Source organism: Cryptomeria japonica, chromosome 3 (genome assembly GCF_030272615.1).
Source record: "Cryptomeria japonica chromosome 3, Sugi_1.0, whole genome shotgun sequence".
Taxonomy (NCBI): Eukaryota; Viridiplantae; Streptophyta; class Pinopsida; order Cupressales; family Cupressaceae; genus Cryptomeria; species Cryptomeria japonica.
Genome location: NC_081407.1, coordinates 990,323,923 through 990,344,701, shown reverse-complemented (window position 1 = coordinate 990,344,701; position 20,779 = coordinate 990,323,923). Strand labels below are relative to the sequence as shown.

The following is a 20,779-nucleotide window of genomic DNA, read 5'->3' as shown; positions in this document are numbered from 1 at the left end:
ACTCACCAATCGCAATTGCATTGCGGGTGGAATTCTCCGGAAGCCACCAGTCGTCTGACTCAGTTGTCCTTCGAAATGGTTCCATATTTCCATTAAAGACTGCGCATCTGAATATCTCCCACGCCTCATCCCCAAATATCTTCAGTCTCTCCCGCTCTTCCCTCCACACTTCTCTGCGGGCCATTTCTCGTACCTCCTCACTGCTCACAGAATCCTCCTCTCCAGCATCGTTGTCCACTATGTCCTCTTCTTCCTGCAAGTCATCTCCTTCACTCTCCTCATCTTCCTCTGAGTCCGAGCGAAGGTAGTTCTCGAACTGAAAATAAATCTTCAGAATACTAACTCTGACATCTTCTTGTAGACCCAGAATGGCTTCAGCGACCGTGTCTGCAATAAAGGGTTTTAAGAAGCCTGTTAACAACTCGACCACACGCTCCTTCGTTTCTATGATATCCACTAGTGGAAGGAACACAGCTTCCAGCACCAGAGCATCGCACTAGTGTCTGTCCAAATTTTAAGTAATGCCCACTAACCCCCTAATTGAGTCATAAACATACTCTTCAGTGCTGAACAAATTTCTCAACTGTGCGATCAATGAATTTTTGCAGTTTACACAGCTAATCCTTCCAAAGTAGGCCATGGCCAGCTATATTTTCCTATTGCACTCCCCTGAGAATTCTAACGAACTCCTACTAGGCCAAAGCCCTTCCCATTCGCCTTAAGTAGATGAAAACTGAGATGTCAATCAAAGCATAGTCCGATTCCTGCTATAATCTTTCCCTCTGTGACCATATCTTATTTGGAATGTATCTTTTCTAGACTTGCGGATCTGCTCAGAATCCATGTGACCCAACCATATTGCTTCCTAAAAACTTGAGTTCGAGTTTATATATATATATATGAGTTTTTTTTAATTTTCTAACATTTAAACAACATGATGAAATAAATATTAAATATAAATATAAAATTCTAAAGAATGGATTTTTTTTTTAAATGTAAAAGAATTAAAATGCCCAAAAAAACTAAGTTACCGGTTCAGGTTCAGGCACCGGTTCGGGTTCGAAGAACTCGTTATGCCGGTACAGCAAAATTTTGAAAAGGGGTTTGGGTTCATTAGTACAAAAACATGTGAATTCTTTATATATATATATATATATATATATATATATATATATATATATATATATATATTTTGATATTTGTGAAGCCTATAAGCATGAATTAAAATTTGCATGTCACATAGCATCGTATAAACAACAAAACAAACATCAGTCTTCAACTCCTCTCTGATCTTGGAAGCCAAATTTTGTTCACCCTTTCTTCAACCTGCTCTCATAAAACATATGTTTGCAACACAAATGAGGTGAAATGAGTGAATATAATGTTTTAGAAGTCACTTTTAGGATATAAGTTTCACTTTTTAGAAGGCGGATTTCAAAAAAAAATTAAATTTTGCATATAATTTTCGTTTTTGGGCTGCTTGGGTTTGACCTGGGTCCGCCTGGGTTCGACCTGGGTTCAACCCGAGTTTGACTGGGTTCGACTGGGTTCGACCAGGGACGAACCACCTCTGGGTTTTTCGAACTCTGGTCGAACCCAGTCCAAACCGGACCCGAACCAGGACCAGTACCAGGGGGGTCCAAGGGTGAACCCGGTAACTTAGCAAAAAAATAGTAGAGTTGCATTGAAAGAAGATCTGGAAAAATGGGTCATTGAAACAGAAAAACATTTCATTTATCTTCCTCATTTGGCGTAGGCTTTGTTTATACCAATTTATTTATTTTTTAATTGCACGATTGAAGTTTTTTCAAATTAAGTTTAGGAAGATTTTGTTTAGATTTGTTTTAAATCAAATCACATAGTATCCAAAATGGTTGGAAGATCAAGGTGTCTTGGGCATGCATGGATATGGTATCCGACATGTGTCCACAGTGTATCGTATCAATATCCCTATCAAATACAGGGATACGTGCGCCCGAGGAGGGAAAGAGATGTATCTGACTACTCTGCACACAACTATTCCATTTTGTATCACACTAAAAGATGCAAATTAAAATGCTAACACCTTCTAGTATATTGTTATCATAGATGCCACTTAGCCATTACCAAATGGCACAAATCATTGCACTTATTATCAAAAAATTCATACCACAATTTTTTGACAATAATTTCTAAACATAAAGGAACTTATCCTTATAGAACTAAAAATAAATATAAATAACAGAAGAAAATACAAGTTGATACTCAAAAAAACAGCTCCTACATATTGTATGTAGTTTGTGCAATCAATATTTTTAAAGCTATAGATTACCTGTTGCAATGGTTCCACAGATGCCTTAAATTTCACAGGGCTATCTTCCATGAAAATCAGCCAGCCAAGTGTGTAGTAAAAAGTTGTCCTATTCCTTGAACTTTGGTACTCTTCTAGAAATGGAAAGTGTTCCCTCTGTATAATAAAATTCAATACATAATTACTACTATTGTATGTAAACTTTCCTCATTTGGTTAGAAATAAATAACAACCCACAAATAAAAGGAAAATGTTCAATATAAGATCACCGTATGATGTCCAATGATATATTTTACAGTGTCCAACTTCAACAATAACTTCCCAGTCATATACCTGCAGAACAAATCCACGTGAAAAATATCTGCTAAGCAAATTTTATACCTAATGAGAAAACGACCATCCTTATTCCAGCTCCCCATCTTCTAATGAATGAGAAAAACCATTCCATTACTCAAATTGTATGAGTAATTTGCATTACTAAATTTTCTATATGAAGCATTGGCAAATTCTTTGCCCTAAAATTGTATTCCACTAGAAATTTATGATCAAACATATAATGAACCAGCAATACAAATTTACTTACAGCTACAAAAACAAGTAAAATTACACCAGATTAAGACAGCCTCCCTCTTTGAGAACCTTCTTAAGTGCAAAGCTCCCTCGACATATTGATATTTACAAGAGATGTCCAAGCAATCCAAGAGATTGATCTTAACTGATTGAAGTATTAGGTTTTCACTATGGAATCTAATGCGTAATTCCAAATGGTGATCCTTGGCCTTTTGTCGTAGCTTGTAATGTGTATGTGATTTCAAAATAAAGCAGATTACTAACAAGCACTCTTGGTCTTCCATAGGAGATTTCTAGTGTGTACTCATAAGAAGCTTGTATTAGTCTCTATAAGTGCTTGCAAGAGCTTCTATTGGTCCCAAATAGATGCTCATATGAGTTGAGTATTTGTAAATGATTTTCAAAATAATATGCGTGAAAGATTCCAGCTAAGAATCTGACCCAATCTGAAGTTTTGGTTTCAATTTTCAATCTTTGACCAGTGGAATAAATTTTGGTTTTTTTGGTGAATTTTTTTTAAGTTTTTTTGTGATTTTTGCTAATGAGGAATGAAAATAGAATGCAATGCATTAAAAAATAATTGACTGAAATGAAAACTCATAATTCTGATTTTATTACTGGCAATTAACAAATTCAAAGAAATAACTATTTATAACATCCAAAGCCAAAATTGGCCTACCAGGTATCCCACGCTAGCCTGGTTGAGCTTCTTTATTGTTGGAAGTAATGCAGAAGACAATACTGGAGCCCCCAAGTGCTATCAATTGCTCCAAACTTATTTATTTGCTTCACTAATAATTATCTAAAACAAATAAATGGATAAATGGCAGATCTGATGCAAGTTCTTCAAAGTTGCCAGGCAAGGTCCTTGGATTTGACCAATTTTCCCCAATAAATTGCTGACCCCAATTATATAAGCCTTCAAATCCCTGATTGAGCCTCTGATCTGCTGATTATTACTACCAACAATGAATTCTGAAACAAAATTCAACTCTAAAACCCTTCAATTTATTTATTCTGATTTCCCAAGCAAGGATGAATGGTACTGCCTGCTAAGGAAGGTACGGCCTGCATTAATTGGTACTTAACTTGCTGGAAATGTCTCCTACTCTGCATATCTGCTAATGTTGTCTCAGACCTGCTGTAAATGCATTATTTCCTCCAAAAATGGGCACCCAATGGCCTGAAATAGGATTCATCTATGCTGCAAGTGAGTGGGTTTTCGTCTAAACACTGTAAAAGATTGAGATTTTTTGTTCCCAACCTGAATTACAACCATGGCTTGTTGTTGCAGACCTCTCCAATGCAAAAAGTATGTAAGAAACAGTGTTACCTGGAAACACGTTTCTGGCATTAAGGCACCCGTTTCAGGGACTTGGGGACGGCCGGAAATGTTTCCAAGCCATCCCTGATCCCCGAAAAATTTCGAAAACTGTCCCGGGAGCTCGGAAACGGTCAACTATTTTCTAGGACTGTTGACAGCCTTTGGGACAACAAGGAACACCCAAGCCATCCCCTAGCCGTCCCAAGGACAGGTAGTTGTTTTCGGCGCTAAGGGCAATTAAAAACAATTTTTTTTATATAAAAATAAGAAAAATATTATTTTTCAATTTTGAAAGCAATTTCTTTATTTTTTTAGAAAATCTGGATCCCTGATCGCAGTGAGTAAAGTTTTTCTAATTTTTAAAAATTAATCACTTGTAAATTATTATAATATTTATTATTTATTAATAATTAATAAAATATGGATTTAATCATTATTATAATAATAAATTTGAACTCTTATTTGATTAATTTGATCATGATGCTATCCTATGTTCTTATTCTTATTCAATGATGATTCGATTTGATTTGTTTGATGCTATGTTCTTAGTTCTATCATCTATGATGATTTGATGAATGATCATTGATTCAATAATATTAGAATGAGAATCAGGACTCTAATTTGTAAATATTATTATGTTGCTATGATTAAATTTCAGATATGTATATATATATAGCCGTCCCTTGTTCCAGGAAAAAAAAAACGTCCTGGAAACTCGTTTCTCCATCCCCCCGTCCCGGAAACTCGGAGTAACATAAGTGAAAAATGAATAATGAATGCCAAAAACATTCCCGTACACTTCCCTTTAAGCTTCTCCAAGCCCAACGCCCAAATTAGGGCTCCAATATGCTATATGCCAAAAGAATATTCCCTCACTTGGGCGCCTAGCTTGAGGGTCACATTATCATCATGGATGGGGACACCTTATTAAAAAAAAAGTTTATTTAACTTTTGCCTAGAAAGGTTTGTATAAGGGGAAAACTTTATATTTCATCATTGACTTTTGATTAAAACCCCTTTTATAAAATTACTTTATAACATGTCTAATTTTAGAAAAAGTAACTTTATAATGAAATATTATAAAGTTCACATAATATAAGCTCACCAAGGCCAAGAAAATGACTAAGTATAAATCCCCTTGGTTAGCCAATCATCTCCTAACCTCTGAATTTGCCTATGGAGATGGCTAACAGGCAAATCTATGCACTTGAGAAAGGATCCTAAAACATGATAAAGTCCGCCTTGAGAGAGATGATACATGGTGCACACATCCTTCCAACTTCGCCCTTAATTGAAGCAATGTGGCATGAAATCAATGAAGTCTGCCCACCCTGCAAATCTATGGTTTCTGATTTCAGTAAAGTCCGCCCTAGATGGAAAGGTTTTGAAGTGCACTAAGATGATAAAGTCCGCCCTATCAAAAGGTTGAGTGCACAAACATTACAAAGTCCGCCCTAGCAGGAGTAAAGTGCTGCACAACTTAAGTAAAGTCCACCTTCCTATGTGGTGCATCATCTTCATGAAGTCCGCTTGAGAACATAAGTATGGTGCCTAAAGTTAACAAATTCTGCCTAGGCTGCAAGAAACAAGTTTAATCAAGTCCGCCCAAGAGGTGTGTGAACATGGTCAAGGTAACAAGCAAGTCCGCCATGTGGTAAGAGCAAAGACATGACTAAGTCCGTTTAGAGGTGCAAAGGATTGATCAAGTCCGCCTAGGGGAGGTGAACAACTCATATGAAATCCGCTGGCCATAAAGAAAGAATTCCCCAAGGCTCGCCCTACATTGGTAGATATGATCAGCAAAGAGAGGAAAGAAAATCACCAAGTCTGCCCTCCTACAAGTCCAAGTGCATAAAATTAAGGAAGTCTGCCATGTGAAGTGCAAGGAAAGAAGATCAAGAGTATGTCTAAGTCCACCCAAGAGGTGAAAGATGCAGCAAACATGAGGAGCATGGTATTAGCCAAGCCCGCCTAGGACTAATCAACAAAGTGCAACAAATTAAGGAAGTCCGCCTAACACAAGCAGCTGAGATGGTGCACAAGCTTCATAAAGTTCGCCCTGCTGCAGATGAAAGGTTCTCAAAGACGACAAACTCCGCCCTCAAGCAATGAGCCATAAAGATGAAGAAGTCCACCCTTGGTTGAATGTAAGGTGCATGAGGTTAATGAACTCCGCCCTCACCTTGGTTCTTGACTATCACAAAGTCCGCCTTGGGGTGTGAAGCAATAACAAGAATGGTACACAAGTCTCATCAACCCCGCCCAAAGAGAAGGGTCATGAATGTGGCAAAGTTCGCCATGGAGGTGATAAGTCATGAAATCAATAAAGTCCGCCCAACCTGGAAAGTTTCAAAATTCGAGCTGCGGGAAAGAAGAAAGTTTTTAGAAAGTTTCGAATGTGAAAGGAGAAAGAAAGATAGAGTTTGATTCATGAACTCAAACTGAAAATAGAAACTTTCTTAAAAGACTAAACTCAACAAAGAAACAAGACATGTCTAGGTTCAATGAATGGAAGAAAAATAGAAACAAAAGGTTTCTAATTGCAAAGTTCGAACTCTTTAAGAATGAATCATTCACTCATTTCTCTCATTCAAGCAGTTTGAAATTGGAGAACAAGACACTTGAAGAATTTCAGGTTTTCCAAAGCATTTTCAGAGCCTCTAGAGCAGTTCGAAAAATTTCTAAGGCATTCAGGAGAAGGTAAACAAGGGTTTTCATCTATTCAAGGCATCTTCAGTGGTTTTCATTCCACTTTTCAAGATTTTGGAGGAGATTTTCAGGGACTTAGTCTGATTTTCACAGATTTTGGGACTAAGTTATTCATTTTTAGAATAATCAAAGGCAAATTTCACTCCCAAACCTTCAAATCAGATTGAGTTTTCAAGGGTTTCTAAAATTTCAAAGTGTTCACAGCTTGTTAATGGCTAAAAGAGTTGAGGAATTGGTGTAAAAGGCACCAAAATCAGAACACACTCTGCCATCAAACCATCAAAATTCACACTCAAAATGAGGATTCTAACTTAATTTTATTTTGGTTTCGCAGATCATAAATGGCAGCTGAAGGTGGGATCATCGCAGAAAACACAAATGGACTTTCAGGCCAAATTCAGAATTGAAGACAAGTCCACGAGCAAGGTTCGTCCAAGCATAAAGATGGCCAAATTTTGGCGCTGTATGGGAAAAACTATTTCATAGGAAGAAATTCCAAATTCCTCCATTATGGCGAAGGCATAGAGGAATTCTTCTCCAAATTCAAGGCACTTGAAAGAATCTCAAGGCACCAAGAAAGAAAAGTCCTTAGACTTGATGAAAAGAATTTCAGACTTCTTGGGGAATTTCATCTACAATCCCAGACCTATGGAAGCAATCAGGACAACTTCTTGAAGGATTTCATCTCCTGAAGAGTTAAAGACAAGCTCCCAATCAGAATCAGATGGTGACAAGAAGAATCAAATTTCCAAACTTAGACAATTTCTTGACACAAATTGGAGAATTCAGGAGAACATCCAACACGCTGAGGTGGCGCCTCCTCCTCTTCCAACCAATCAGATTGTTCCAAGTCAACATGTCCAGGTTCAATGAACCTAACTTATCCACAGAAGCTTCTAGAGGGCACACTTCACAATGCAACAACCTTCTATTTTTATCGTTGGTTCATAGTTAGCAAGAAGGACAAGCATAGCCAAATTGTAATTTCCTCATTGGTCAAAGGGTAGTTAGTTTTGGGAAACCCTAATTAGGGTTTCAATCTTTCAATCTGAACCTTTGATCATTGTTCGATCTCGGCTGTTCATAATTTCTGGACTACTATATAAGGTTGCCTCCTCTCATTTGGAGAGTGTGAGGTTTTTGAAACATTGTCGTGAGAAGGTCATTTTCAGATAATATATTATTTGTGTGCTTTCTCTTAAGGCTTTGTAATCTCTATTATTTGAATGATTGGCGAGGTTTTCAATTTCTTCAACACAATAGTTTAGAATTTATTTCATGTTGTTAGATTGAATGAAAGATTTAATAAGTATTGGTTTATGGTGTATCTCCACTCAAACTTTTGGTGAATGGATGATTTTCATTCACAGTGCAAAGTTAGTCTGAGCTTTCCTTTGTGCATGTTTAAATTTCCAAATCATAAGCACGTCCTTTGAAGATTGCAACCACTTTATGTAATTGTCGTGAATGAGGTGAAGCGAAGTGTGGTTTATTGAGGTCATCAAACCAATACCGTCTCTAGAATTCCTGGGAATAGATTAGAACTTCTAAACCCTTGTCTCCTTTTTAGTTTTTCATGATCCAAGTCCAAATTGATAGAGCTTCATTGTGTAAACCTTCATTGTGAATTGAACAATCCAAGCGTAAGTCCCTTTGTGTATTACCAACAAATCACAACGCCCATTTAGCTTATCCACACGTCAAGACCTGACAAAAGAAACCTTGGAATCGCCATATGATCTTCTAGCAATCTTAGCATAAGCGGTGATTTTTCCAGAGAGGATAAATTATCTTTGGGTACTTTATTCTAATGTTTGGTAGATGATAAAACAGACACCAACAAGACCTTAGTATAATAATGTACTAATGCCATGTGCAAAATGATCAACAATCTGAAAATTAAATGGGAAAAATCAAATTCCAATATTCATGTTTTAAACTCTTGTTTCTTTTTACTCTCTCTATCTCTATGCAAATAAGTTGTATTTAAACGTTTTTGAATAAGTAGTTTTTTCTCTTTTTTTCTGAATTATCCTCATTTTTTGGGTTCTTGATTAATTGAGAAAATTTGTATCTTTTCTTTGCCAATTTGTTGCTAATGAACATCATTACCACTATGGCATATGTCATGCCCCCACCAAAACACTACTTTACAAATGAAATTGCAGACATTAGCAAACCTTTTAAATCACAGCTTCGATTTATATTTGTAATGTCCCTTTCCTAAGCACTTCAGTTGATAGACTATTAGCCTATTCAACGAGTTCCCGCAAATTAATAAGTTGAGTAGGGAACTCATGATGATAGTTTGTTCCAAAAAGGACAAGTGTTTCTTTGAGCTTAGATAGTTAAGATATTCGTAATACCCTTTTTTGGAGTCGATTTGGATGGTTTTCCCACACTATTTTTAGTAAGTCAGTTTCGGGCACTGACTAAATCAGTTGTCAATATTGCTATTTTTAGTATAGTCGATGGATGCAATTAATGTTGGTATTTTGATATTTGATGTAGTCCAATGCATTTAAATTTAATAATGATAAATTATTAAATCATAAAGTTAAATCTTTAAAGATTTGTCCAAGGGGTTGAGCTTAGTTGGTTAAAGCATTGAGTTCTCAATGTGGAGACCCAAGTTCAACTCCCATGAGGGACACCTTTGTGTAGAATTCTAAGTTGTGACTCTTGGTCTTCCATTGGTTGTATTTGTCACATTGTTTAAAGTGGATTTCTAAGTTGTGACCCTTGGTCTTCCAATTGTTGTTTCTAGTTTGGTGCTCGAAAGGAGCTAGTATTTGTAATAAGTTTGTAACGTGGATGCTCGAATGAGAAAAAATGAGCTTTGTGATTCTATGATAATTAATAAAAAATCTTTAAAGATTTAACTTTACCGTTATTTTAATATATTTAATAAAGGACTATATGGACACCCAATATTAAAGTAAAAGTGTTTAAATTTAATAAATGGGGCCTTTTTGATGATGGATGTCACTTTGGGGAAACAAAAATGATTTTAAATTAAATTAAAAAAGTAAAGGCAAAAGGGGCCTGGCTTTTTGGAAAGATATAAAAGTGAGTTTGAAGAACTCATTTTTCATGCTCAATTTTCATATTTAGAAATCTTCTTTGGTGGTTGAACTTGTTCATCCTGTGGCTTTGTGAGGACAAAATACCTTGCAAGGAACATCTTCCACGTTGGTGAGAGACCCAATCTAGAGGATGCAGGTGGTTTCGATTCAGGAATCACATTGGAGCTTTAATGGTGATTTGATTCAGTCTTCTTCAGTTTCAGAGCTGCATATTACCAGAGATTGTTTACAAATGTAAAGTGAGGAAGGGCATTGAATTTATTGCAGATTATAGAGGCCATTTTGAGCAAGCCATACTCTTTCTTGTTGGCTGCCCTAGGAGGGATATGAGAGCTGGGTAACAAGGCTGATAGGATTTTCTGAGGAGATACTTTTGGAGACAGGCATACCAGTTCACCATTGCTAGTTTCCATATTTCAGTGCCAGATCAGACTTCTACATTGCTGGAGTTAATGTATGCTTGAAATGTATTTGTAAACCATTTTAGCTTTTTGGGTATTGCCCATTTTAATAATTTATTGTACTCTCCATTCTGAAAATAAATCTGAGTTCTCTCTTCTTCTAGGGTTTCCTGTATGTTGCATTTCCTGAGTTATTATATTGCTGCAAGTTTTTATTATTGTGAAACAAATATTCTGCATCTCTCCACAACAGCAAACACTCAAAAAACAGAAAAACAAAACAAAAAAAACAGGGGTGTATGTTACAATACTCAAACTGGGCGATGGCAGCTTAAATGAAGGACAACCTCATTAAAGAGAAATATAATTATTTAAGATAGTAGTAGTCTGTTCAAGGCCAACCCAAGGTTAATAGGCATGCTGGAATTAAGAGGCTGACCGATACTAATATTTGGGCAGCAATTCCTTTAACTAATATTAATAAGCAGTTTTTAACATTTTGAAGGACATAGCTTGATTTAAGAAGCGAGGTGTACCTTGCAAGGGAGATGATGATTAACAAATGGACGTGTCTCTCTCCCACCAAAATAAAGATATAAAATGGGAGTCATTTCAATAGGGGAAGGCATGAAATGGAAATTGGAAAATAATAAGGAAATTGAGTCATAAAGGGCAGAAATAAATATTGTCTTCGGCAATAATAATATTGTGCGATAAGTTTAAGAATAATATTAGATTACAAATAAATAGATGCATAGCTATACCTTGCAGAAATTAAGTGATTGCTAATTGTAAGTAATTTAATTGCATTTCCTTTTAAGAATATTTAGTAGCAAACTCATATAGCTAATTTCCAAAAGTAATTGGTTTCGAATATATTAGAAATGGCTTGCAAATAGTAAGGACAGCCAGCATTTCGAGTTGATAAGAGGTGAAGTACCGGCCTTTCCTTCATCAAGCACACCAACTTGAGATTGAAGCTCGTGGGCCAGGAGGCATATGGGTGCTCCTAGGCTTGTTGAAGAAGCCAATCTTCATGCATCTTATCAAGCACACCACCCCAAGATCGATGGATTGGAGATCCTTCCATGCTCATGGGTTGGTAAGTGCACCTCCAAGGTGGACTGAGGGATGGAGTGGACCTAAGATCCTACCATGTTCATGTGTCAAGGGGCAAATGAGTGCTCTTTGGCTTGAGTGACTTTTCAAGTACACCACCTCAAGATGCATTCTCATGGGTCAAGAGGCATATGAATGCTCTTGGGCTTGAGGGCCTTCTCAAGTATGCGACCCTGAGATAGATGGACAGGGATCCACCCATCCTCTCGCAACACAAGGACAACCATCCTTGAGATTGCGGTTTTCAAACATTTCCAACGAATTCCTAATATGATTACTATAAGAATATGCCTTGGAATAATTATAAATGCTTTTGATGTATTTTGGTTTAAATATGACTGGTGTTTATATGGATTTATATGTTATCATGAAATCTTGATATTTATTGTTAATGCTTGTAAATTTAGATGTTATCATAAATTCTTACTTCTTGATGATTATTAATATTATTGTAGGACCTAAACCAAGATTATCTTAAATCATTTGATTATATTCTATATTATTATGTTTGTAAATGAATTACCTCCTTAGACTTAAGCTATAATTACTACTCTAGGGTAGAAATTGGGAAGATCCCAAGAAGAGACATTATAATTTGTATCAAAAAGCCTTGATCTTACCAGCCTAAGGATCAAAAAGAGTAGTTTATGCAATTAAGCCAAAGAGCCCAAGGGGCATTGAAAAGAGAAAGAAGGAAACTAGCAGCAAGTAGCAACCCTACTCATGGAAATAAAATGGATGAACTAAGAAATAAGTTGAGGGCCTTCATGGAACAAAACAAGAGGAAAACTCAAGTACTTCTCCAAACCCTACAAAGCATGAATAACACAATCAATACTCTTAGACCCAAACAAACTAATGGGAGAGTTGTCAACCCTCAGAAAATAACAACAAATCACCACGAGGATCAAAACCTGGGTTAACAAGACCCTTATTCTTACCTACTGAAGAGCCAACAAGAAAAGAAGAAGAAACTAATCCACCCATTAACGACTAAGGCCTACTCAAGAATGGACCCTGAATCAAGAGAAATATTCCATTGAGTTATATTGTGATGCTAGGGCATGCAATACCCCTAGAAAGGAAAACAACAATGTAATAAAAACTTTCATCAGTGGGTGAGTAAAATGGCGCTCCCCAATATTGACAGATCAGGAAAAGTAACTACAAATTTATGGATCCAAAAGTTTGGACACCTATTTCTCCCTTAGTCCCATTACGGAAGAGGATGCTATCAAATTTGTCATTTTACATTTCGAATGGGTTTCACACAATTGGTGGCATCATGGTATTATTACTCAAGGGCACCAAAACATAACAACCTATAATAAATTTAAACACAAACTAATAGATCAATTTGATCAAAACCATCCTAACAAGCACTTCAAATAATTAACTCAATTGAAACAAGAAGGATCAATAGATATGTGGCCAAATTTCAAAGGTATTTAGTAATGGTAAAGCATCCTAAAAGCACTTAAAGAACTTAGTTGAAACAACAAGGGTTTGTAGATATGTGGCCGAATTTCAAAGGATCTCAATCATGGTAGCTAGGATTACCGAGAAAAGGCTAACATACTTATTTATCGAAGGGTTATTAGAATCAATCCATGGTTTGGTGAGCACCCTTGACCCCATGTCTCTTCAAGATGCAATCCAAAAGGCCTTGAGGTTAGAAATCACAACAACAAAAGAAAAGAGCTATTCAAAGAATATGCCTTCAAGGTCACATAACCAACCATCCTACAAAAGACACCGGCAACCAAGGACACTACCTCCTCAATCACACACAACATGAGAAGAAAGGTCAAAGCTTTGAAAGAAGGGATTTTGTTTATATTGTAAGGAGAAATGAGTGGCAAGACATAGGTGTGCAAAAAGAGGACAAGACACAACTTGGAAGCCATATCGAATGAAGAAATGAGTGAAAAAGAATTTGAAACTCATAGAAAGAAAAGAAGACAAGACGATGAAGAAAATGGAACCTTAGCCACACTCTCGGGGGCAACCAAATACCACCCTTTTTGACTTAGTAGTGTTCTACGAGGACAAAAAATGACTATCCTAGTAGATAATGGTGCCACCCATAGCTTCATCGATGAAGGATTGGTGATAAGGATGAATTTGGCAACTGAAGACTTTGAAGGATTAAGGGTGGTCATGGCAAATGGGTTCACTACCCCATAATCCAACAACTAAGCATCACATTAGAAAGACTTCTATGTGGTTAATATGGGTGATATCAATGTGATAATATCATAATAGGTATCCACGGTTGCATTCTTAGGGAGATATGACCAAAACTTCAAAAAGATGAAACTTTGTTTCCAAAACAATGGCCAAGTAGCATGATCTAGTCAGATCAACTTTGATCACGAGCTAACCATGTTTGGTCTTCTTCTGTGATAATTTCATGTGCAAATAAAGATATATTTTACTCTACATCTCTATAATTAACTTGTCTATTTGTTTTATCAAATAGAGAGATAAACACTAGGTATTTAAGCGGACTTTTCCAGTGGCAACTAGAAGAATATGAAGTATTCCAACAAGATTGTATGTGATGTCCCCGTAATAGTGATTGATATCTGAATATACTTATGTATTAGTTATTTAATTATATGAGTTTATGACTAGAACTCTATAGTATTATGTAATCAGTTTCATAAACATAAATGGATTATTACACATAGTTACATTAATAATACATATTCATTAAATATTACATAATATTCTTATTTACATGGTAATCATAATGTAATATTGACAAGGCAACAATGACTAATAAGACTAATAAAACATTAATAAACAATATATAACAATATAGTGGCAGACAAGATCTGACACATGTCAGATCTGTCTGCTTTCCCATCCTTTAAATAAACCATACATCAAGGCAGCACCTATATTAAGGAAGTCTAAGATCAAAATGGTAATCGATGATCACATGTTTATCATGGAAATCGCTAGTTAAAACCTTCAGTTGTATGATTAATACCGAGTATATATTAAATTGGATTGATCATAACCCTTAGATGATTCATTATCATCGCTGTTTATACATAAAGTTGCTAATGTAATTTACTCCCACCGATTACATTAATAACTAATCACCGATAGAAGACGCCTCCACATAAAGATGCGTTTCTTATTAGAGTCATGACTTATGAAGAAGTCGTTGGAATTCATATATCTTAAGGTTAGGAATCCGATAAAAGGAAAAAAGGGGGATAAAGGGGGATAGAGGGGAGAATCTCTGTAGGAATCATCAGAGATTGATACTCAGGGATTATTAATCCCAACAATCTGCTGAGGCACTTTAGTCTTACACTGTAGAGGCACTGTGAAGGACGGCACAGAACCGAAGTCCAATCTAGCAAACTTATTAATTGAACTATTTATTCTTTATCATACAAACTCTTATCCGTAACTAGCAAATGAACAAGTTAGAACAATTGAACAAGACAGAAACAAATTGTTAATCCTTAATATGAATGTAGTCGGAAGGTTGTAATGAATAGGGAAAGGTCTGTGTAAAACCATCGGGCGTCTATCCCAAGATGGGTAGAGATCAGCGACCCATGTAAGACCTTGAGGGCGTCGTCCCAAAATTAGGCTTGGGCTTGGATCCAAAACCCTGAGGGAGTCGTCACACTAAGGTATCAAAGCATCCTATTCAAGATCACAATTATTTTCAAACTTACATTGGTAGTAAGGTTTTTAAGTTGAACTCCATCGTGATGTTAATTTCTATTTCTATTTCTATTTGCTTTGAGAATGTTGGAATTATGATGTCATAAATGGGTAAACTTACTTGGGGACATTACAAATGGTATCAGAGCTTTGATCCTGCCATCCTGCAGGGTAAAGATGAATCAATGAACCATTCTAGTCAATAAGAAGAAATCTAAGAATACGTGTATTCACATGTATGCTTCGTGTTTGCATATATCCATGTGTATGCTTCGTGTTTTCTATGTGTATACTTTGTGTATGCTTTGTGTCTTCGTACATTCATGTGTATACTTTGTGTATGCCTTGTATGTTCATATATATACTTTGTGTTATTATTGATAAATGATTGTAAATTGCTTGAGGACAAGCAATTTTGAGTGGGGAGGACTATGATGTCCCCATAATAGTGATTGATATCTGAAAATAATTATGTATCAGTTATTTAATTATATGAGTTTATGACTGAAACTCTATAGTATTATGTAATTAGTTTCATAAACATAATAAATGGATTATTACACATAATTAAATTAATAATACATATTCATTAAATATTACATAATATTCTTATTTACATGGTAATCATAATGTAATATTGACAAGGCAACAATAACTAATAAGACTAATAAAACATTAATAAACAATATATAACAATATGGTGGCAGACAAGATCTGACACATGTTAGATCTGTCTGCTTTCCCATCGTTTAAATAAACCATACTTTAAGGCAGCACCTATATTAAGGAAGTCTAAGATCAAAATGGTAATCGATGATCACATGTTTGTCATGGAAATCGCTAGTTAAAACCTTCAGTTGTATGATTAATACCGAGTATATATTAAATTGGATTGATCATAAACCTTAGACGATTCATCATCATCGTTGTTATTACATAAAGTTGCTAATGTAATTTACTCCCACCGATTACATTAATAACTAATCACCGATAGAAGACGCCTCCACATAAAGATGCGTTTCTTATTAGAGTCACGACTTATGAAGAAGTCGTTGGAATTCATATATCTTAAGGTTAGGAAACCAATAAATGGAAAAAAAGGGAATAAAGGGGGATAGAGGGGAGAATCTCTGTAGGAATCGTTAGAGATTGATATTCAGGGATTATTAATCCCAACAATCTGCTGAGGCACTTTAGTCTTACACCGCAGAGGCACTGTGAAGGACGACACAGAACAGAAGTCCAATCTGGCAAACTTATTAATTGAACTATTTATTCTTTATCATACAAACTCTTATCCGTAACTAGCAAATGAACAAGTTAGAACAATTAAACGAGACAGAAACAAATTGTTAATCCTTAATATGAATGTAGTCGGAAGGTTGTATGAATGAATAGGGAAAGGCCTGTGTAAAACCATCGGGCGTCTATCCCAAGATGGGTAGAGATCAGCGACCCATGTAAGACCTTGAGGGTGTCGTCCCAAAATTAGGCATGGGCTTAGATCCAAAACCCTGAGGGAGTCGTCACGCTGAGGTATCAAAGTGTCCTATTCAAGATCATAATTCTTTTCAAACTTACATTGGTAGTAAGGTTTTTAAGTTGAACTCCATCGTGATGTTAATTTCTATTTCTATTTCTATTTGCTTTGAGAATGTTGGAACTATGATGTCATAAATGGGTAAACTTACTTGGGGACATTACATTGTAATATGATACAAATTGAAGAAACTCGAGGAGAGTAAGAAAACCATTGAGCAACAAACCAATTCCTACCAGAGTACAAGGAGTACAAGGACAAAGTTGCCAAACTATATGACACATCAGCACATAACTTTGAACAAGACAGGGTGACAAAATACAAGGAACCAACAAAAAGAAATCTAGGAGGAGGAGGTATTTCAGAGGTAATTATGGTAGGGGATGATTGGGGTCCTAAACTTCAGGCTACTACATTTTTAAAAAATTGGAAATGATTAGGAATTCCCATGGTCAAGGGGTTTCAATTAGCAGGTGGCACACAACTACAAAATGCAAGAGTGAATTCCTTCAGCTTCTATCAGTCATTCTATTAGGAATATTCAATATTGTGTTTCCTCTCAGGATTGTCCACCAAACCCTCTTAGCCCCAATCATTTCCTAAGGACATCATTGGATAGTGTAATGGCCCTTCATCTGAGGCATGATAATCATTAGTCCTTCTTTCACTCCACTCTTTCATATAAATTAGCACCAATTTTAGTCTTTATCGGTCCCCCTTATGGTCACTTCTTTGAGGGGTCTTCCTTTCACAGGCATGCATGAACATTAATATAACTTGTGTTTTTCTTTGTTCTCACTGTCTATGTTGATGGCAGGAAAGAAATGGGTTTGGAAGTACAGCCACAACAGATTCTGATAATCATTTTTGTAAAAATAATCTTTCCATAATCAAATGCTGTGTCAAAGTTTAGGAATTAAATGATGCATGTATTCCCTTACCGGAAAAGTCAACTTTTAACAAAGCAAAAAGTAAACTTACCCAGATGCTAACTCCAGGAAGAGGGCTAATGTGTGCTCAATCACATCTTCACTCTGCAATAAAAGGCATAGCACAATGATAATCCTGTGTCATAGAGCAATGCAATCTGAATTGATTAAAAATAAACAGATAAGTAAATACATTAAGGTAAAAGGAAACTTCACCTGTGTGTAGCATTTTAAATTAGTGGCAATCTTGCTGACAATGACATTCAGTACCATAAGATGATCTTGCAGTCCCAGAAGCTCAGATAAACGAGAATAAAGCTGCTGCAATTTAGTGCAATATTTAAGCATTGGATTGAAAAATGTATGCAAAAATTTAGTATTTCCCTTCGGCAAGGACTGCATTACCTTTGAAGAATGCATTGCCTGGTCACCCACATATGATTTTCGAAAATGCTGGAAAAATGTCAGTATTGCCCGATCAAGTCTTTGCTTACTTGTTTTTGAATACCGCTGCACAGGAAAAGATCAATGATGAACTTCACAGCTCAAGAGAAGAACAATATTCCTCTTCATGCTCAGAAGTTTGAAAATGAAGTAATTATTTTAAGGGGAAATGTTTGCAAAGGTAAGAAGTCAAAGTGAGACTTGAGCAAAATGCTAGCCAATAAAAACTCTTTCATAAAATTATGATGAATATATAAACAGTAGATGCATATTATTTTTATTGACAATAATATCTTAACTTCCAACTCTGTAACTATGAGATGAGATGAGCTGCATGTAACATCTTTTAGGCGAATAAGTTGGTAGGGCATATCAAAGTATATATCTATAAGGTATTTAGAAATCATTTCCATGCCCCACCCTCACCATAAACACTCAATAAAAGCCACTAAAACCAGTAAACTACAGGGATGCATCCCTAAAAAAATCCCCATGTTTCCGGGACAAGGACATCCCAAGGATGGGGAGACTTGAGGGAGACATCCCCTTGCCGCACTGGCACCTCCACCGAGACTTGTCGATGCCGCAAAGATGGAAAGGATGCCTGGATGTCCCTGGGATAGCAAGGGGACTCCCAGGTGTCCTCCGACCCTCCCTGGGATGCCTAGGCATCTCCCGCAGCTGGCAGGCCCAAAAAGTGAAAGAAAAAACTTATTTTTATTGGAACCAGTGCCCAAGGCTGAACACTAATGGCCAATAGGCCCCATCAATGCCTCCGAAACCCTATAGAACACCCCATAATCTTTATTTTTACTCACTGATTCATTTCAACAGCAAGGTTGACAAGAAGCGAAAGAGTGAGTGGAGTGAAAGAATGAGTGAAGTGCTGAAAGTGCAACAGAGACAAGGAGGAGCAAGAAGAAGAGGAAAACAGAAATTCTACACCAAGTTTGTAGGATTTTTCAGCATAAGGTAGGCTTCTATGACTGATTTATGCATTTTATTTATTTATTTATTTTTAGTTTCATTTACATATTTTAGTTTTGTTCATAATTTCATAAACAAGCCGCAAGTGCTTATTCATTGTTCAATGTTCTTTGTTCATATTGTCATCAAAATTCAACATTGAAATTTGAAAATTTAAAAGAAAAATCATATCCATAGACATGACAGTCATATTATTATTTTTATTTAAGTTTAGTGTTTTACAAATTGAAATTAGTAGTCTAAACTTTGTGTTCAAATTTATTATTTTTTATTTTGTCAAACTAGGATGAAACTTTTGTGTGTCCTCTACTTCTGCGCTTTCTGCAACCTAAAGTAAGGAAAATAAAAGCTAAATCCATGGTTGACAAAGATTTTTATTTGTGTATCCTTTTCTTTTGTGCTTTGTGTGATTTGAAGCAAGAAAAAGAATAAGAAAATTGTTCTCTCCTAATCCTTTGCATTATGCCGCATGCAAGTCTGGGTTTTAATTAAAATTATAAACTTATAAATTTTATATTGTTTATTGTAGCATCACAATGAGCTCTCATGGCATGAGTGAGGACGAGGTTGAGAGTAAAAACTACTGAATATGACGCTAGGAAGAGTGACCATGATGGTGAAACCCAAACCACCAATTCCATTGCAAATGTAGCTGCAAGTATGAATCACCTCGCCACATTTCTGACAAATTTTGTGAAGGGTCCCTTTGATTGTATGTCTCCTTTGAAACAATTGGTTAAAAAATCACAAAGCAAGCTTGGGACATCTGAGGGCACAAGGTTGTGGAAGTGCCACTTTTGTGGCCTTGAATTTCAAGATAGCATTACTAGAGTTAATGCCCACCTCCTTCAAATCTAAGGAAAAGGTGTGGAAGGATGCAAGTTTTTGGAGAGCCTAGCAAAGTTGAAATTCAAGATTGAGATATGTAAGCTATAAGAGTGTCAGTGATGAAGACAATGTAGATGCACCTTTATCTACTTCTTCGTCTAATAGGTCAATGGGTCGTCAAAGCTAGCCACACGGTTCTACCTCTACTTTGCAAGGCAAGTTGCAGATATGCCAAGTTCTGCTTCAAGGGTCCATGCAACATAAGCTAAGGAGGAATCCAAATTTACAAATCGTACTCCTAACCCAATAGCTGAACTATTCAATGCACAGAAGAAGGATAATGCAGATGATGCCACAAGCAATTTTTTCTTTGCCAATGGCATTCCATTCCATGTGGCTCAATCTCCTTATTATAAGGCAGTCACGATGGTAGCAGGGCAGGACCAGTATATATGCCACTAGGAGAGACAAAATTGACAAGCACAATGTTGGTTAAGGACTATTCCAAGATAAATGTGTTGATGGAAAAAATGAAGGAATGTTGGATGGCAAGTGGATGCAGTATAGTCACGGCTGGGTGGATGAACAATAGGCATCATCCACTCATCACTATCATGGTTAGATGTTTGAAGAGCCCATTTTTTCTAAGGCATTTGATTGTTCAGGGCCTCTCAAAGATGTTGATTTTCAGCTTCAAATCCTCAAGGATACTATTGAGGAGGTTGAGCCACAAAATGTAATCCAAGTAGTGACAGATGCAACCCATGTGTGCAAAGCAAAAGGGAAATTAATTCAAGCAACTATAGACATATTGGGACTCCATGTTGTGTGCATGCCATGAATCATAAAATCAAGGACA

General features: G+C 36.3%; 1 protein-coding gene across 5 annotated transcripts in view; it reads right to left on the bottom strand.

Annotated features, from left to right (window-relative positions):
* LOC131036755 (uncharacterized) overlaps positions 1-20,779 on the bottom strand; it is a 247,129-nt gene that overhangs the window by 78,326 nt on the left and 148,024 nt on the right. For 4 of the 5 annotated variants that reach the window (XM_057968728.2, XM_057968730.2, XM_057968727.2 and 1 more), the window contains 5 exons: positions 18,067-18,171; positions 17,878-17,982; positions 17,714-17,766; positions 2,560-2,623; positions 2,312-2,446 (listed from right to left, as the gene is read on the bottom strand). In XM_057968728.2, the coding sequence (XP_057824711.1) occupies positions 2,312-2,446; positions 2,560-2,623; positions 17,714-17,766; positions 17,878-17,982; positions 18,067-18,171 (462 nt within the window). The remainder of the gene's footprint in view (positions 1-2,311; positions 2,447-2,559; positions 2,624-17,713; positions 17,767-17,877; positions 17,983-18,066; positions 18,172-20,779) is intronic. The other variant, XM_057968731.2, reaches the window with a different exon arrangement.